Genomic DNA, 17,696 nt, shown 5'->3' with positions numbered 1-17,696 from the left:
AGAAGTTACACTTAAATATTAACCAATTAGTTAACATTAGACTTTACAAACTTCTATGTAAAACATCAAAGAACTGAGACATTCATTTTAAAGATAACTAAAGCAGGAAAAAATTTATAAAAATCATAACTAAAATTTTTGTTATTAGAACTAGAGAATAAAATTCAACCAACTGGATTTGAAATGGTTAGCAAAAAATTATGACATTTAAGTCTGTTGCTAGTTAGAATTAAAATTTAATACAGTAGCTAGATTGATGTACAAATTATTTGTTTGATATTTTAAATTATAATAAAAAGGAACATTTTAAAATTCAGAATATAATGTGTATTTTGATTCATATTAAATGGCAACACAATAAGTCCAATATGTTTAGAAATAAAAAGGAATGAACATAACATGAAAAACTCTAACATCAAGGAAAAAATATTAAGATAAAATAATTAAGTCTCACATAAAAAATTAATCATTTGGGAAAAGAAGAAAACAAAACTTCATTTAAAAAAATTTTTTAATAATTCAAGATAAATTTGATTTCTTTCCTATACTGTATAGAATGATAAGAAAATGAATAAATTATATATTAAGTAAATGCACACAATCTGACTTCTTAAGCAAAAACCTACAAAATATATTTAAAATAAAATTCATCAATATTTTTAGGAAACATATACAGTACAAGGAGTTAAAGCTAGATTAAAATTTTTAAGACCAAACTAATATGTCACATAACTGTAATTTCAGAATAAATCAGAGTAGCAATAAAAATGTGTTATAAAGAGAAGTCAAATTACAAAAAAAAAAAAAAGGAGGGGAGGGGATTGCATAATGTTGAGGGAAAAATTAATAAAAAGAATAAAAATTAGGCACAATTCTCAAATATATTACAAATAGTGTGACAGTTAAATTCATAAAAATAAATATCTTAAATCATTTTTTCAAAGAACTAATTTAATCCTAAGAGTTTTTAATATTATCATTTATTTTACCTACTTAACCTATAAAGCCATGTGTTATAAATTATTTTAAAAGAATATAATTAATTAAGAAACAAATCATTCTGGTTGCCCTGTATGTATTTACTTTTCCTGTTATCAGCTATAACTTATCCTATTTCTATTTCGTATTATTTGGAAGGCTGTTTTCAACTTCAGAAACATGTTTTTAAATGGCGTCCACACTTGGACATTATACAATTCAAAAAGAAATGCAAAAAAAATTGTCCCCCCTACAGCTGCAGCTGTTATACTGGCAATAAGAGGTTTTCCTGGAAATGCAGTTGGTACATCATCTACATAGATCTGAAAAAGAAAAAAAATCTTTTAACAACACAAACTCTAATTATTAAATTTACTCTTATTCTCTGGGATCCCTCAACTGATGTCATAACTCCTGACTGTAGTTCACAAAACCTTTATTCATTATTCCATTTAAGCCTCAGAACAAGATATTTATTTAGTAGGCTAAGCATGTAGGAGAATGTTACTTGGCATATTCTGTGAGTGTAAACCATTACAGTAGCATCCAGATAGAGAGTGATAGGGGTTGAGTACAAAATTCAGTCTGAGTGGACGGAAATTTGAGTGATTTTTTCTATTAAAAATATTTATAGCAATTCTTGTTGTAGAAGCTTAAAGCAGATAACTACAAGAGAGTATTCACCCATTCTGGAATGGCTAAAAGTTGTGATATACAAAAGTACTGAAATACTTAACTGGGCCATAAGAAATGATAAAATGGAAAGTTTCAGAGGAGCCTGAGAAGACATCTATAATAAACCGATAGAGTGAACAGAATTACAAGGGAAAATGACAAAATGACAAAGTCACTGTGGAGAAAAACAACTTTGAAAGACTTTAGAATACTAATAAATAAAATAATAATAAACAACAAGTTTAGCAACCATACCAACCACATCCACCAGAAGGGTGATAGATAGAAATTCCAGAAGAAGTCACATATTTTTTATGTGTGACCAATGTGGGAATTTGTTTTTTCTGAATTATGTGTTCATTGTGAGAATTGATTATTTTCATTATTCAACTCTGGGGGAATGGGGTGGGAGTAAATGAATATATGGCAATAAACATATTTTTAAAAATTAAAGAAGAGTTTGATAGAGACCAGGAGTTCTTGCCATCTTGTATAATCTGGAGTCTAGAATGCTCGCTACTATGATACTGCAAGAGAAGTGTGATTGTGTGTATCTCTGAGAGGAGAGGATTTGTGTCTCGGATGATCATACACAGTATTTACTGAATAACTTACTTCCTCCACTTCTGCTCCCTAGTTTATCTTAGACCTCCCCAGGAGCCAATCTGCAACTTAGCTATTCAGTCATGCCATTTGCTTATACAATAAGGGTTTTTTCTCTTAATTGCAGGAAAGAAATGTGTTCAGATATGATAAATGGGGAAGGCATACACATATCTTTATAATTAGTTTTTACACCTTATTCACAGCTTCTGATTATATTCTTGAGATCACTTCCCCTATATATGCATAAACACACACATACATACAGGTTGTCTCTCACTTTGGAAAATAAACTCAATGTTTGTTTGTTTGTTTTGTAGGCTCAGTGTAATGGGGAATATATAATGTATAAAATCAGTCTTACTGGACAAATTCAATTGCATACTGAGGGAAGGAATGTCTACTTATTCCAAAAATATTTATATATATATATGTATATATATATTAAAAGTTCGTTATGCCCTCAGAATATATTTTAATATGATATCTAACAATCATTTTCTCCCTGTTTCTATGAGGAAATGCTATTTTCTCCATAGTTATCTTGGACTAATATGTTTGATAATTCATTAATAACATTGAATGAGGTTTTGTTAGGGTACTTTCTAGATCTATCATCATACATTTTGCAATTACCAGAGAATATGTTAAGATATTAATTACACAGATATGAGTTTACTTATTCATTTTTTAAACCCTTACCTTCTGCCTTACAATCAATACAATGTATTGGTTCCAAGACAGAAGAGTGTTAAAAAGCCAGGCAATGGGGGTTAAGTTACTTGCCCAGGGTCACACAGCTGGGATGTGTCTGAGGTCAGATTTGAATTTAGGACCTACCATCTCTAGGGCTGGCTCTCAATCCACTGAGATACCTACCCCCCCATAGGCATTATTTTAAATTAATTATGTTAAATTGACTAAAATATATTAAAAATTTATTTCAGCAAGTATCTTAAGATAGTCAACCACAGTTTTCTTCTCAATATGGGTATGGTCTTGCCTGGAGGAGGCAATCACTATATGTGATAATTGCTATGAGCCATTGATTTAATTTGAACTCTGGATTTATGTTTGAAATCTTCAATGTCTATCATTCTTAGATATGATTATTCCAATATTTCTCCAAGACATTCTGATACCAGTAGAGATGGATGTCATTAGAAGAAAGATATATTTAATTTATTGTTCATTACTTTCATCATGAATCTTATGCCAATGTGTCTTTGGTACCCAATAGAGCCACTGTCATAAAATGAAGCTGTAATACTTATGGAAAGTCCTCTGCACCCTTCAAAGCTCACAAAATCCTTCTTCACATAAAGGCAGAGAAAGAGGAAGAGACCTTGGTCCATGTCAGAGCCAAAGCCATTCTTTAGCTCCAATGTGGTTCTCCTGAGGGTTTAAAAATGAATGTGTCCCAAATTCTCAAATGACTCCAATTCTAACCTAGCTTAAAAATTTATAGACTACTCTAGAAGCAAACAAGCTTTCTTAGTCTATCTCAATGTTTTCTCATTCTGCTGCATTATCATACCACTTATAAAGACTTTAAAAAAAAGGATATATAGATATTTGTTAGCATTGATTAATTGGAAAGATTGACTAGAAAGCCAACCAAGCACACCCTTAAATTTTCACTATTTCTTTTATAATCATTCCTTTATGTCTGTAGTTTTTTTGTTTTGGCTTTTGCAACAAAACTTTTCCAGACATTTCACTACCTCTCAATCTCATATGGCCCTGGCATAAATTAGTCCGTGAATATTACTATAATTTACAATTTCTCTTTATCCATGTCTCTGTCTCCATCTGTCTGTCTGTCTGTCTTTTTATCTCTTTCTTGCATAAGTTAGATATGAGTAGAGTTTGTGAAAGCAACTCTATCAAATATCCCCATTTCTATATTTGAACAAATTTTTTGTATTGCCATAATTAGATAGTAACTTTTTTCCTTCTTTTCTTCTCCCTCCCTAAAATTAGGGTGCGTTCAGGGCCAAAATCATGACAAAACAAAATCAAATTATTCCATTGAAGAAGAAAAGAAAGGACATATTTTAAGAAAGTAACTCATTGGCCATCTTTTTTTCACTTAAAATAGCATGCATGGGACATACAAAAAATTACAAGAAATTGAAATACTGGACAAGGCACATTCATTTAAAATTCAATTTTATCAAATTATTACAATTGTAAAAATACTGGACATGACACAAAGAGGTTTGTTGGTTTGTTTAATTATGTTGAGGGCTAGAATAAAAGGAAAGATGTGATATGAGTATAGTTTTGAAGAGGATAGTGTGACAACAAAGGTTAACAAAAAGTAGAGATATTAAGTCTTTCTTTTGCTTCTGATTATTTCATATTTTTCTGAAAGCATCTATATGTATATATATATATAAAATAGGAGAAAATGGGTAATAGGGGATGGAAACTTAAGACAAATAAGTCATTGAATGAACAAATTCTTCAAATAATAAACAATGATTAAATGTTTTACTTAAAGAATGTTCTGCACTTGGTTTCAAAAAAATTGCAAGTAAAAGACGAAGGAATCATGACTAGAAATCATTCCATCGGGGAAAAAACTTGGAAGTCTATTAATTTCAAGCTTAATTGGGGTGAAAATGTGATATTTCAGCCTCCCTAAATGAATACTCTCTAGGACTGCAAGAATAACAGTATAAATACACTATGTATTATGCCTGGGTCATGTCACTTTTCTACTATTGTGATCAATTCTGATCCTCATTTTAGAATAGGACGATAGAATAGCTTCTTTTTTAAGGAAATGGAATCAACATTGAATAGAATGCTATAGAAAGGGCACAGAATATATCATAAAAAGCATTAGTCTCTGACTCAGGAAACCTGGATTTCCAATAGTGATTCTTGACCACCATGTCTACAAGTCTTAATTTTCTTCTCTTTTAATTTGTGGTATAGAGCATAATACTTACACTTCCTTCTTAATAATGTTGTTGAAAGTTTCTTTATAAACCGTAAAATGTTATGTGTCTGAGTACATATTTATCATTATTAACAGTGAGATAAACTATCACCCCTCATGCTTGGTTCTCCTCCTTATCTACAATACAACAATGGACCTGTGATTTGAGCAGTGATCTCAGCTCAAAGCTATTATTATTAGATAAATGATAAATTAAATGAGAATTTAATGAGAATACTCCATTTAAGTTTTGTCTAATTAACAATTATTTCCCCCCATTAAGACCCAGAACATGTAACATACCTGAAACTCATCAGCTAAGTCACAAAAAGTGACTCCAGGAATAACTGTTACTCTGAAATGGAAGAGCTCAGATCCCTAAGGAAAAACAAACAGAAAATTATCAATAAGTTGCAGGACTAGCCTTTATATTCTTTTCTGGTAAACTAGCCAAATATTTGGATTTTCAGTTGTATTGATAATTTACCTTAACATTTTAAGAGATGAGGGAGAGAATCTAATTCCAAGTTTCTATTAAAGCCAGGTTTATATGGAATACTAATAATATGAAGCCCAACTTAACATCTGTACCAAGAGTAAGGATGATGGGAACAACAAAGAAGAGAGCAATGTCAAAATCAGGAAATGCCAGCCAAGGTTTGTTATGGCATGAACTTGATATGTCCTCAGAACTGGACAATATTCATGAATACCTACTATAAATGCTGATGCATTCATCAATTGTGCTCAGGTTACAACATAAATTAGATTAATGTTCCAGGCAGTATGATGAAAATATTCTCATGAATGGAATCCTTTTGATAGAGTAGCAAAAGGGTTGTAGGATAGCAATGGAACCATTGTAAAGATCAACATGACACTGAGAATGATGGAAAGAGTATGCTCTGTTAATACCAGAAAAAAAAAAAAGAAATTTCCATACCCCATCTGGTGAAAATGTTTCAATGTAGAAGGTGCTATTTACAAAACCGAGCAAACCCCATGGGTATTTTCATTAGGTGCCAAATACCGTATCAAAGCAAAACTGGAAACACATTTTACCATTTATAGGCAAAAGGTTCTATACTATTTTTTTCTCAAAGAAACTCTCAAGTCTAAGTCATACTATAGTTTTCCTGACTAATTCAGGATAATTCTAAATGGTCATTGATTTCCCTAAGCCTATGGATAACAGGTAAAATTGAAGACTTACAAAAATTTTCAGAGGGAAAATTTAAAAATACTAAGATAATTGAAAATCCTCACTTTGTATTTTTCAAAATAGCATGTTGACTTAATTTCCCTTTGTCTACCCTATAATCCAGGATAATGGATCCATCTCTACCTCTAGATTCTTTGCATGTTTAATGACAGTCCACCATTCTTGGAACTCTCTCCCCTTTTATCTCCATCTCCTGGATTCCCTCATTTCTTTCAAGCCCCAGGTAAAATGCCACTTTCTACAAGTAACCTTTTCAAAAGTTTCCTTAATATTGGTGCCTTTCTGCTGGTGATTATCTTCAATTGCTTCTGAACATATTTTATTTAGGTACAGTTACCCCCATATTAGACTGTGAATTTCTTAAGTTCAAGGACTGAGATTTTGTTTATTTTGATCCTCCTTTGTGCTGAGCACAGTGGCAGAACATAATAGAAATTTAATAAATGCATGATGATTTGACTTGATTTGTCATTTAAAAAAATCTTTTTAGTACTTTAACCACCTCGCAAAAGAAGTTATATAAGAGATATAGAACAATTACAACTAAAGCTACAGGACAAAAATTAAATATCCTCTAAGGTAAAATCCTTAAGAATTAACATCAAAGATCTCTGTTTTTCAAATAGTTCACTCAATACCCTGTCCCTACTAGATTTCATGATCTCAAGGAAAGCATAGAAGTTTAACTTATAAATTTTCCATTGCATGGTCTATTCTGGTACCGTCTCTACCACAGAGACTTCACTGACATACCTTTTATTCTGTTTTCCATCATACCACAAGTATTCAATGAATCTAGCTAGCTTTGTGAGGAGGAAAAGTTTGTAAATATGCTGCCTTTTGACTGGACTTCAGTTCTAATTTGTAGAGATTGTTGTAGAGATTCTGCACCGAACACCCTTCCTCTTCTACCATGTAAAAAGTGACAGATAATGATTCAACTCAACTATGAGAAGGTCAAAAATCAAGAAGGTATCTGGGCCAGGGACCCTGCAGGATGCCAGGTCTGAAGGAAAGGAAACTGAAACTAGCTGGTGCCAGCATGGTCTTCCAAAGGTATTAAGTGAAAGAACCAGTATTCCCACCCATATAAGAGGAAGATACAGTGAGTGATTGATAGAGGAATCATTTTAAAAAGCTAACCAGATAATGATTTCAAGAACAAAAAATTAGTAAAAGCATAGTCTTAGTCTAGATTACAGTCTAATTCTGGGTGTAGTTTGAGGCTTGAGGTATTCACAACTATTTTTCATTTTAAAAAATGAATAGATGAACCATCTCCTCCCATAATGAAAAAAAATCAGGGAAAGAAGGAAGAAACTGCTTCCTTGATATTGCTTAAAAGTCTGTTCCTATTTCCAAGGCAAGTAAAACAAATTGGTGGAGATTCTTAATGTACTGCTTAGACAGTCTCTTGATCCCTCTTGTTCTTAGTTTCATTTATTGATTTGACTTTTGAGTATTTTTCTGTCTTGGCTTTCACCATAGGCTTTGTTATCTGTTCCAGCATATTACGCAGACATATACTTTATGATATGATTTCTTAGAATCTCTTTTGACTAATCTCATTTGTCATCCTTTTTCTGGAAAGACTCAGATTCTTGATTTTCCCTGCCCTTCAATGAATGAGCTGATCTCAGACTTACAGATTTTCACTGATCCTACTCTGAAATCCTTGCCCTTGCCACCTGGACAATCTAGACAGGGACATCTGGGTATTGTGAAGTCATCGTTTGGGGCATGATTGCTAATTTATGAGTTTTCAATATTGGAAGCATTTGAATTTTCTGTGGAGAGTCTTAAGGCCACTTTAACTTATGATTAGAGTGTCCAGTGCCACTTTTAAGGTAAATAATCTCAGCAGTGCCCAGATTTAGAGGGAACATTCAGAAATATTGAGAGAAATTGGCTAGGTAGATCAGTGAATTGAGAGCCAGTCCTGGAGAAGGGAGGCATCAAACACTTCCTAGCCACACATTCTTAAAATAAAAGTAATTGGGAGTAAATTACTCTACTTTATAATTTATGCTGACTCTGTAATTCATTTGCACTTAAAGGGGGCTCTTCAATTTCATATCTTTAAGAATTTACATGGCTACAAATGTTGATGGGAAGATGAGTACACAATCTTAGATGTCTCATAACTTCCTTTATGGATGGCCCTTCATACTATCTGTGCTCCACATGCTATTACAAACTTTGAAGCTGACAATCTTCTCCAGATATACTATGTAAAAATACAAACTTACTGTTATGCTTAGGTTGAGGAATTTGGGGTTATACACAGGACGAAAAATCAAACCTTCTACATGTTTCTTCAATCTCTTCATATCGTCAGGCACATAATGTTCTATAATACATGAAAGTTATTTTTTAGGCAAATATTTTCCCATTAAAACATATTATGGTTATGGTCTGTAAGAGCTCATATGTGTATAATTCATTAAGGTTACAGGGAGATACAAAATAGCATTATACTAATTTTATATATAAAGGACTGGGTCAGCCAGGTAAAATGATTTGTCCAAAAGAACATGATACTCTTAATGGCATTCTAAGATTCATTTGAATAATAGAGTCAATGGACTTGTGGACTGTCCTGGAAATCTGGCCATTATTGATAAGTAGTGTGTATTAGAAACCATGACTTGACACTATGTGTAATGGGGATAAACTAGAGGACTTTCCAATAAGATCCAGGATTAAAGAAGGATACTGGTTTTCATCATGATATCATAAAGGACTACCTATGTTAATTTTAGCAATAATACAAAAACATTAATTTAAGGAATCAGTATAGGTAAACAGGAAACCGAATTATCTGTTATTGGAAATGATATAACTGTTTAGAGAACTCTAGCATAAACTAAAATTATTGAAATGACAACTTGAATAAGTTTAAGGATATGAAATAAATCCAGAAAAATCATCAGCACTTTTGCATATTAAATATCAGCTAGAAAACAAAGAGAAATTCCATTTAAAATAACATAGAATATATAGACTGCTTGAGAGTCTACCTACCAACACACACACAGATACTGAATAGATGCAAGTACAAAATAGTCTTTATGGAAATAAAGACATCTAAATAATTGGGCAAATTTTAAATGTTCATATAATTGAAAAAAACAAAGAAAGGAAGTGGAGTCAAGATGGTGGAATAGGAAAAAGTACAAGCTCCTCTTCCCAAATCTGAACTCTTCCAAATATAAAAATACTCCTCAGGTGTTATCTGGATTAGGAATTGGATTTTTTTTTTTCAGCCCAAGTCAACATAGGGAAACAAAACAATAAATCATTGAACTCTGGGCATGAAGTCTGGCCAGCACTGTGCCATGAAGAACATTTCAGTTTATGGTAAGCCTATATATAAAGGCAAGAGAAGGTTCCAGATCTAGCAAAGAGAAATCTAAACTTGTATATGCTACAAGAATAGAAGCTAAATGGCAGCTATTTCACTCATTTCCCAAATGCAGCCATTTTTGCAGTGTAGACAGGAGACCTGTGACTATATTAACTAAATAAATATTTATTAAGTGCTTATTGTGTTCCCAGCACAGTGTTAAGTACTAGGGATAAAAAAGTGGCAAAAAAATAGTTCCTGCCTTCAAGGAGGTCACAATCAAATTAGGGGGACAACAAGCAAACATATATACAAATAAAGCTATAAATAGGATAACTAAGAAATAATTAAAAGAGGGAAAGAACTTCTGATGCCAAGATGGCAGAGGGAGGCAGAAACTTACTTAACCTCTCTCAGATTACTCTCCAAAAATTTTAGAACATAGCCTCTTTATGATTTTGCAACAGTGAAGCAGTTTTTTTTTTTTTTCATCCCAGGAAAGCTTGGAGAGTCAGTGGGAAAGGTCTCTCTCACTGGAATAGGAAGGGAACGAGTTCCAGAGGCAAAGCCAAGATGATGAAGTAATGCAGAGAAATTCAAGGTCACCATCAGAGTCCCTTCCAATCAATATTTTTTAAAAAGACCACAAAACAAATGCAGAACTGAAAGAACCAACAAGGAGACAAAGAGAAACAACTTTCAAGAAAACAAAGGACATAAAAGGTAGGCAAAGAACAACTGGGGCACTGGAGTGAAGGGGAGCACAGTCAGCAATGCTATAGCAAGGGGTGAAGAGCTAGTCAAGAGCAAACCACACACCCTCATCACATATATATGGACATGAACTATCCATATCCATTAATCTATCTTTTTCTCTCTTTTAAAACTGAAAACTCTTCGACGGTTTTCTTGCAGCTGTTTTGACATCATTATCTTCCTTTGAGCTGGATTTGTCTTGCTAGTAGATTTTTATGACTAGTTTATTGTTGTTTTTGTTTGCTAATCTTCTCACCCGATTTCATGATTTGGAACTTTATGTTAAAGTGGACTCTTTTCCTTGAGTGGGAGTGGAGAAGAGAAGGGCACTGTCTCATACTTCAAACTTTTTTTGAACTTCTACTTTCAGAGGCAGTCCTAAAGGCTTCAAAGTTTCCAGGTCTTTCAAGTGGTGTGATTTGGGGAGAGGTTTGGTCTCTTTCCCTGGTCTTCACTCTAGTCCTTGCCTTGGAAGGACCCCCAATTCTTTTAGATTGCAGTCTATAGTTTTTCTTCAGTTCCTCAGCTCCCTTGGGTCTGGAAACAATAATAATTTCCAATCCCTTACAATTGGAATTGATCCAGCTCCTCAGGACTTCTGCTCCTTTGGAGCCATAAATGATTCCACAGAATCCCAGAACCTTGTGACCAAAAGTCATACTGTTCCTCAGGGCTCTGTCTCTCTATTGACTAAAAATGTTTCTCCCCAATTTGGAATCATGATCTTGAAGTGTGTAGAGGCAATGGATGTGTCTGTTCTGCATTCAGTGCTAGCACAAGGGTCTCTTGTAATCTCTTTGACTAATTACCACTTCCTTTTACAATCTCTGACTTTAAAGTTCTCCAAACTCCTGCTACTTCTATTGGCACAATCTAGGCCCACCACTGATGTTTAATTCATGTGAACTCTGGGTCTGGATCCACCCTGATCTCTGTCACTGATCTCTCTTTCTGCCTCCTAAATTACCCCGGACAGGAAGAATGTCTCATTTTGGACTTTTGTTGGCTCTGCCACTCTAGAAGTTTATTTGAGGATTCATTTTAAATCTTTTTGGAGAATGTTGACAGAGTTCAGCTGAATTTAGTTTCCCTATTTCACTATACTGCCTCTGATTCAAGTTCAATCCATTTCAAACATTTTTTTAAACTCTGACTCAGTTCAGGTTTTATGTTGATTTCTCTTCCTGATCAAGATTTTTCTCTACCTTCTAGAAATGTATATTCATATTATGGAGGCAATTTCTAATAGAAAAAAATCACCAAGTACAACTTTATGCTTTTTTTAATGCATTGTCTTAGTTTCTTTAACATTTGCTGCTATGGAACTTGAGATTATTAATTCTCCATGTATCAAAGGCTTTGAACTTATCTGTAATGTGGTATTTTTCATTCATTATTTTTAGTTATTTTTAGACCTGTTCCCTAAAACAAGGAGACACAGTTAAGGCATAGAATTGGATGAGATTACACACAGAGAAAGTACCTATGAACATCAATACTTCTTTCTGAATACAGATGTATTAGCTATTTGGCAGCTGGCAAAATAGGCAGAGAAAATTTTGAGGAACTTCAAAGACAAAGATATCCCCATTTTTGTGTTAGTCTTTCCAAAGAGAGATAGCAACTAAATAAGCCCATAACACTCTATATGCAATTCATATTCCCAGTAACTTGATTGTTCAGTCTGTAATACCTAACTGTATTCACAAATTTCACCGAGTAATTGCTTTGCCTGCCCTCTCCTCATGATGCTCCTCATGATTACTGTTAGCAGAATATCATCCAGTCTCCTGAAACTGCACATTTATGATATTTTCTTGACCTTTCTTTGCTTTCCTTAAGTATCTTAATTACTGTATCTTGGAGTTTCAGTAAGGCAGTGGAGAAAAGGTCTTTGCAGAGTTGGTGAGGGTGTTAATGAAGCAACCATTTAACCTCAGAAGTTTAGCCCTATATTCTTGTGTCTAAATATGTGCTCTAGACTCAGACCTTTTGAATCTATATCTACTACATTGATCATATCAGTCCAGAACTCTTCCCCCTGAACCATGTTATATTTCTTCTTCCTCATCATCCAGTTCCAAAGTGGGAAGGGACCTAAAATGTCATCTAGTACAGCCCATATCAAGATGAAAAATCTGGAATTACTCATTATCTCTAGGATAAAATACAAATTTCTCATGCTGACATCTAGTGCTTTCCACAATATGGATCCCACCTTCTCTGCCATTCTTACTCCATATTACTCCTCTTCTTATTCTCTGCCCTAGTCACACTGACTGCCTAACTGTTTCTTGTACATGGTTCTGTTTCTCAACTCATTGCCTTTACACAAGTGCTTTGTTATAACTTACATATTCCCCTCTACCCTGTCTTCTTATAAAGTTCCTAGGTTCCTTCAGACTATGAGTGCCATCTGTGTCATAAGCCTTCCTTGACCCCAATTATCAACATTCTCTTTTCCTAGAAAGCATTATTTGTTATCTTTTTGTATATTTTACTTTTATTTACTTGTGCTTATGGTATATAACTGTAGTATAAGATAAGGCTTTAAGAAAAGGATTGTATAATTTTTTGTGTTTTTGTATTTTTGTGTTTTTATCCTCATTTACATGATAGGCATGGCAAATGTTTGATGAACTAAATTTGGTGAACTCTCATTCAGAAGGTAAGCTGTGAAAGAGAATTATTTATGCTGTTGTCTATCCTGAGTTAACACTAATTTAAGTACTTCACTAGATTGTGAAGACAGGATTAACTCTCCTTTGTCTACCTTTTGATTGAATCAACACAAGCTTGCAGTAGATGGAGGAGCTCCCAAACCACTTAGTGTATTTGCATGCTCCAAAAGAAACTCAATAAGCCAGGATGAGTATTTACCTCTCCAGATGGTGAATTTTAGAAAATTCTAGTCTTAGATGAGAACTTAACCTTCAGAAGGTGAGAACTTAAGTTTCAGAAGATGAGAAGTTTATCCCACAGACATTGCCCTGAGGGCAGTGTTAGACAATTTGGAAACTGAGATTGGCCCCTGTGAAGAGGGGAAGGGACAAAGAGCCACCATAAATCACAAAATCCTTCAGCTTGAGGCAGATGGTCTTTGAGGAGATAGTCTGAAGAGAGTGTCTCCTTGAGATAGTCTTTGAGGGAGCTTACTAGAGACTGTGGCTTGGGTTGTGGGCTTGGAGCTCAGCTTCAACTTGGACTCTGACTCCTGGACTACTTCATTGGATGAGTGAAAGGCTGACTCCCTTCTTAGTTTCCTAAGAGAATAGCTTCGATATTAGAAGAGGCCAAGTGGTTACTCACTACCAGAATTCCTGGTTGAGAGCTAATTAATCCCTGCCTCAATTAAGCAGACCCAGAAGAAAACATTTAGGTTGATAGGATAGATAACTTCTCTATCCCCCTCACATTTCTCATCTTTATTTTTTCCTCTATAGTTATAAGTACTCATAAATTTCTAACTCGAGATATAATAAATATTGGCAACTACATGATCTCATAAAATTATTGTACAACCATTAATTTTCACCTTTACAAAGCCACATCTGTAACACCATTGGTAATCATAAGACTTTAGTGACAGAGAATTTATATTCCCCTCTGCTCCATTCCACTCTGAAACTGAGATAGCATATTTCATTTGAATCTAGATTCTAAAGTTCTAAAGTTGTTCTTTTTTTTCCCCTTTCTACATATTAAGCCAGAATCAACTTCCCTATAAATGGCACACTGTTCCTAAGCAAAAGATTCTTTTTTCAGATTATTTATCTTCAGTGCTTTGCTATCTTTGTTACTGTCCTTTGGATTAGTTTTTTCAGTGTCCTTTCTAAAATGTGGTATCCAGAACTGCTATACTTCTTTAGATGATTGACACTTAAAATGGGGTTATTATCTCTCTCGTACACTTTATTTCTAAAATCACATTATTTTTTTTTACCTGCCATATCACCTTACTGATCCATTACAAGACTGTGTCCCTTTAGGCCCCATATGTCTTTTTCATATAATTTCTTAATACATATTTCTCTATCCTGTATTTTAGGCAATTTATTTTTTTAACCCAAACATAACATCTAACATTTACTGCTGTTGAAATTTATCTTATTGACTTAGCCCTTTATTTCAACCAGCCAAAATCTTTCAATACACTTTTGTTAGTCAATGTATTAACATGTTGTTATCCTCATTTCTTAAACTAAATGCACTGTACCATTAAAAAACTTATTAAGAATTATCTCTTATCAAGAAAATAAGTACAAAGTTTATTATGACATAATGAAAATAATTAAAAAAATTTTTAGAGTTGAAATTCTGAAATGTTTTAAACAACAGACTCTAGCTTAATACTAGAAAGGGCCAGGTTGAAGCAAGGTAGGGATAAATACACTTGTCATTCCTGACTATTTCCCAAAACTCCTTGTGAACCTATAAAGTTCAACATATGTCCATTTGTAAATCACTGGCATACATGATTCAATATTTTATGCCCAGGTAGAAATTATAAATAAATCATCAAGCCTTACTGACTTTCCAGCTTCCTCTATTATTTACTTCTGATATAGTAACAAAATATGGAGCTTCCATTTGCATATTTCTCAAATTTTCATTGTGGATTTTCAAAGAGATAGGATAATGATTAACAGGAAACTGATGCCGAGGAACCTAAAACACAAATTTCAAGAGGACTTTTTAACATGGAGAAATATCACTAATTTTTCTTTAAAATATTAAATTATTTAGAATTTGAGTTTTTTGACAAATAATGTAGCAAGATAATTTAAAATATGAAATATGCCTCTTAGGTTTTTCCTTAAGTAATGGAAGGGAATACCTAAAAGCCATGATCCAAAAAAGTACTAAGAAATCATCTTTCAAGAAATCATCAAGGAAAACTGCCCTGATATTCTATAACCAGAGGACAAAATAAAAATTTAAAGAATCCACTATTCATCTCTTGAAAGAGATCCCAAAAGAATGACTTCCAGGTCAAGGAGAAAACATATCAAGCACTCAAAAAAAAATCAACTATCATGGAGCTAAAATTAGGATAACACAAGATTTAGCAGCTTCTACACTAAAGGACTGGTGTTCTTAGAATATTTTCCAGAGGACAAAGGAGCTATGACTTCAACCAAGAATCACTTACCCAGAGATACTGAGCCTAATCCTTAAGTGGAAAAAAATTGGTATTCAATGAAAGAGAGGACTTTCAAACATTCCTGATAAAAAGACGAGAGTTGAATGGAAAATTTGGCTCTCAAATAGAAGATTCAAGAGGATCATAAAAGGTAAATAGGAAAGAGAAATCAAAAGACATTAAAAGACTTTAAACTGTATATTCTGATATAGTGAGATAATTCTTGTAACATCAAAGAATTTTGTCATTTTAAGGCATTTAGAAGGAGTATACATATATAGAAAGTGGGGGTATGAGTTGAATATGATGGGATGATATGAAAAATAAAAATAAATTAAGACAATAAAAAGAATGCATTGGGAGGGGAGGAAAGGGAAAAATAGAATGGAGCAAATTATTGCATATAAAATAGACATATAGGAAGTGTAATAGTTTAAATGGTTGAGGGTATAAACTTAATTAAAATGGTGGTTGTCATAAACTGTAGTGATTAAAATAGTGGAAGACTTAAATTGATGGCATATAAATAGTGGATGAGTAAGTTGTGACCGCAGAAAATGTTTTCACTACAGTGTTTTGTTTTTAAATCAATATATAAGGTGGTCGCCAGGGAAATATTCCCAATTATGAAATATACCCAGGTCAAGTGGGTTTTATAGAGATTTTTAATTAATGCAAATGAGGAATTAAAGAAAAGGAGAGAAAGAGAGAAAAAAGGAGAATAATGAGAAAAGGATAGGCCCGCCCAGGGCAGCCCTGGCCAACCCAGGCCTAAGCCCTAAAAGAAAGATCAGTCAGTCCTTAATCACTCACCACAAGATCTGTCCAAGCAAGGATTCTAGTGACACCAGGCCAGCATCATCTCAGCTGTCTCCACTAGCTCAATCCTCAATCTGAATGCCTCTCTGAATGAATTTGAGCTCCTATTTAAAGGGCATTTTCTCCTATGCCACCTCCCCTAAGTCCTTATATCTGCCAATCACAGTAGACATTTTTCAAAAGACAGACCATTCTTAGTTCACACCTGAGTAGACTAATCTTTTTGAGTAATTCACACCTGAGTAGACTAGAATCTCTGAGTAAGTTTTCACCTCTTTGCTCCTTGTAAGTTCACAAGTTGTCTGACCTTTATAGGTACTTAGCACCCTTTTGTCCCAATTATTCAATAAATCCAAAATAGGCATAGCTTAAGAACATTTGTCCTACTGTAAGTATGGGTTTAAGTATCTTTCATTGTTCAGCAAAGAGTTTTACAACTTTATCTTCCCCTAGGGCAGTCTTAAGTAAGGGTGGAGTAGAGGTCTCACATTCCTGATCTAAGGAGAGTTCTCACATTCCTGATCTAAGTAGCTTCACTGCCCAAATGGGGAATGGTCCCAATGGGGAATGGTCCCAATGGGGAATTTTTAAGGTGCACAATCCTAACCTTATGAAGTAGGGTCTGAGAATTTTTAAAGGTTCACAGAAGGTGGGCAAGAGAGCATGTGAACCTTACTCTCATCAGAATTGGCTAAAAGAGGAAAGAACATTTACCAAGAACAACAATATTGCATATAGAACTCTAGGGTTACTCTATAAGACAGTAGGATAGGATGCAGATAAAGAAAGCAGGGTGGGATTGATAGAAAAGAGTGCAAATTAAGAGTGTTGAAGGTCAGAAGCCAAAAAGGAGCTAATAGGATGGAAAGTAATATACAGTAATTATAATGGTGCAAATCTTTTTTCATGAGTCTCTCTAAAAAAGGCCTCATTTCTCACACTCGGAGATAAATTAGTTGAATATACAAGAATATAGGTCATTTTCCCAACTGATAAATGGTCAAAGGATAGGAATAGGCAGTTCCCAGACAAAGTAAGTAAAGCTTTTTGTAGTAATGTAAAAAATGCTCTAAATCACTACTATTTAGAAAAATGCAAATTGAATCCACTCTGAGGTACCACCCAACAACTATTAGATAGGATATTATGACAGAAAAGGGAAAATGACAAAACTTGGAGAGGATATGGGAAAGCTGGGACATGA

The 17,696-nt window shown here is 33.8% G+C and overlaps 1 protein-coding gene across 7 annotated transcripts in view; it reads right to left on the bottom strand.

The window, feature by feature from the left end:
- Nucleotides 1-527: 527 nt before the first annotated feature.
- The window catches only part of LOC100015874 (cation channel sperm-associated auxiliary subunit beta), a 184,448-nt gene continuing 167,279 nt past the window's right edge, over nucleotides 528-17,696 (bottom strand). For 4 of the 7 annotated variants that reach the window (XM_016428503.2, XM_016428502.2, XM_056810450.1 and 1 more), the window contains 4 exons: nucleotides 15,060-15,198; nucleotides 8,678-8,778; nucleotides 5,510-5,584; nucleotides 529-1,301 (listed from right to left, as the gene is read on the bottom strand). In XM_016428503.2, the coding sequence (XP_016283989.1) occupies nucleotides 1,095-1,301; nucleotides 5,510-5,584; nucleotides 8,678-8,778; nucleotides 15,060-15,198 (522 nt within the window). In that variant the 3' untranslated portion in view covers nucleotides 529-1,094. Of the gene's footprint in view, nucleotides 1,302-5,509; nucleotides 5,585-8,677; nucleotides 8,779-15,059; nucleotides 15,199-17,696 lie in introns of those variants that run through there. The other 3 variants (XM_007472544.3, XR_008914921.1, XR_008914922.1) reach the window with 3 other exon arrangements.

This window comes from Monodelphis domestica, chromosome 1, assembly GCF_027887165.1.
Source record: "Monodelphis domestica isolate mMonDom1 chromosome 1, mMonDom1.pri, whole genome shotgun sequence".
NCBI classification, from domain to species: Eukaryota; Metazoa; Chordata; class Mammalia; order Didelphimorphia; family Didelphidae; genus Monodelphis; species Monodelphis domestica.
This window is presented reverse-complemented; position numbering and strand designations above follow the sequence as displayed.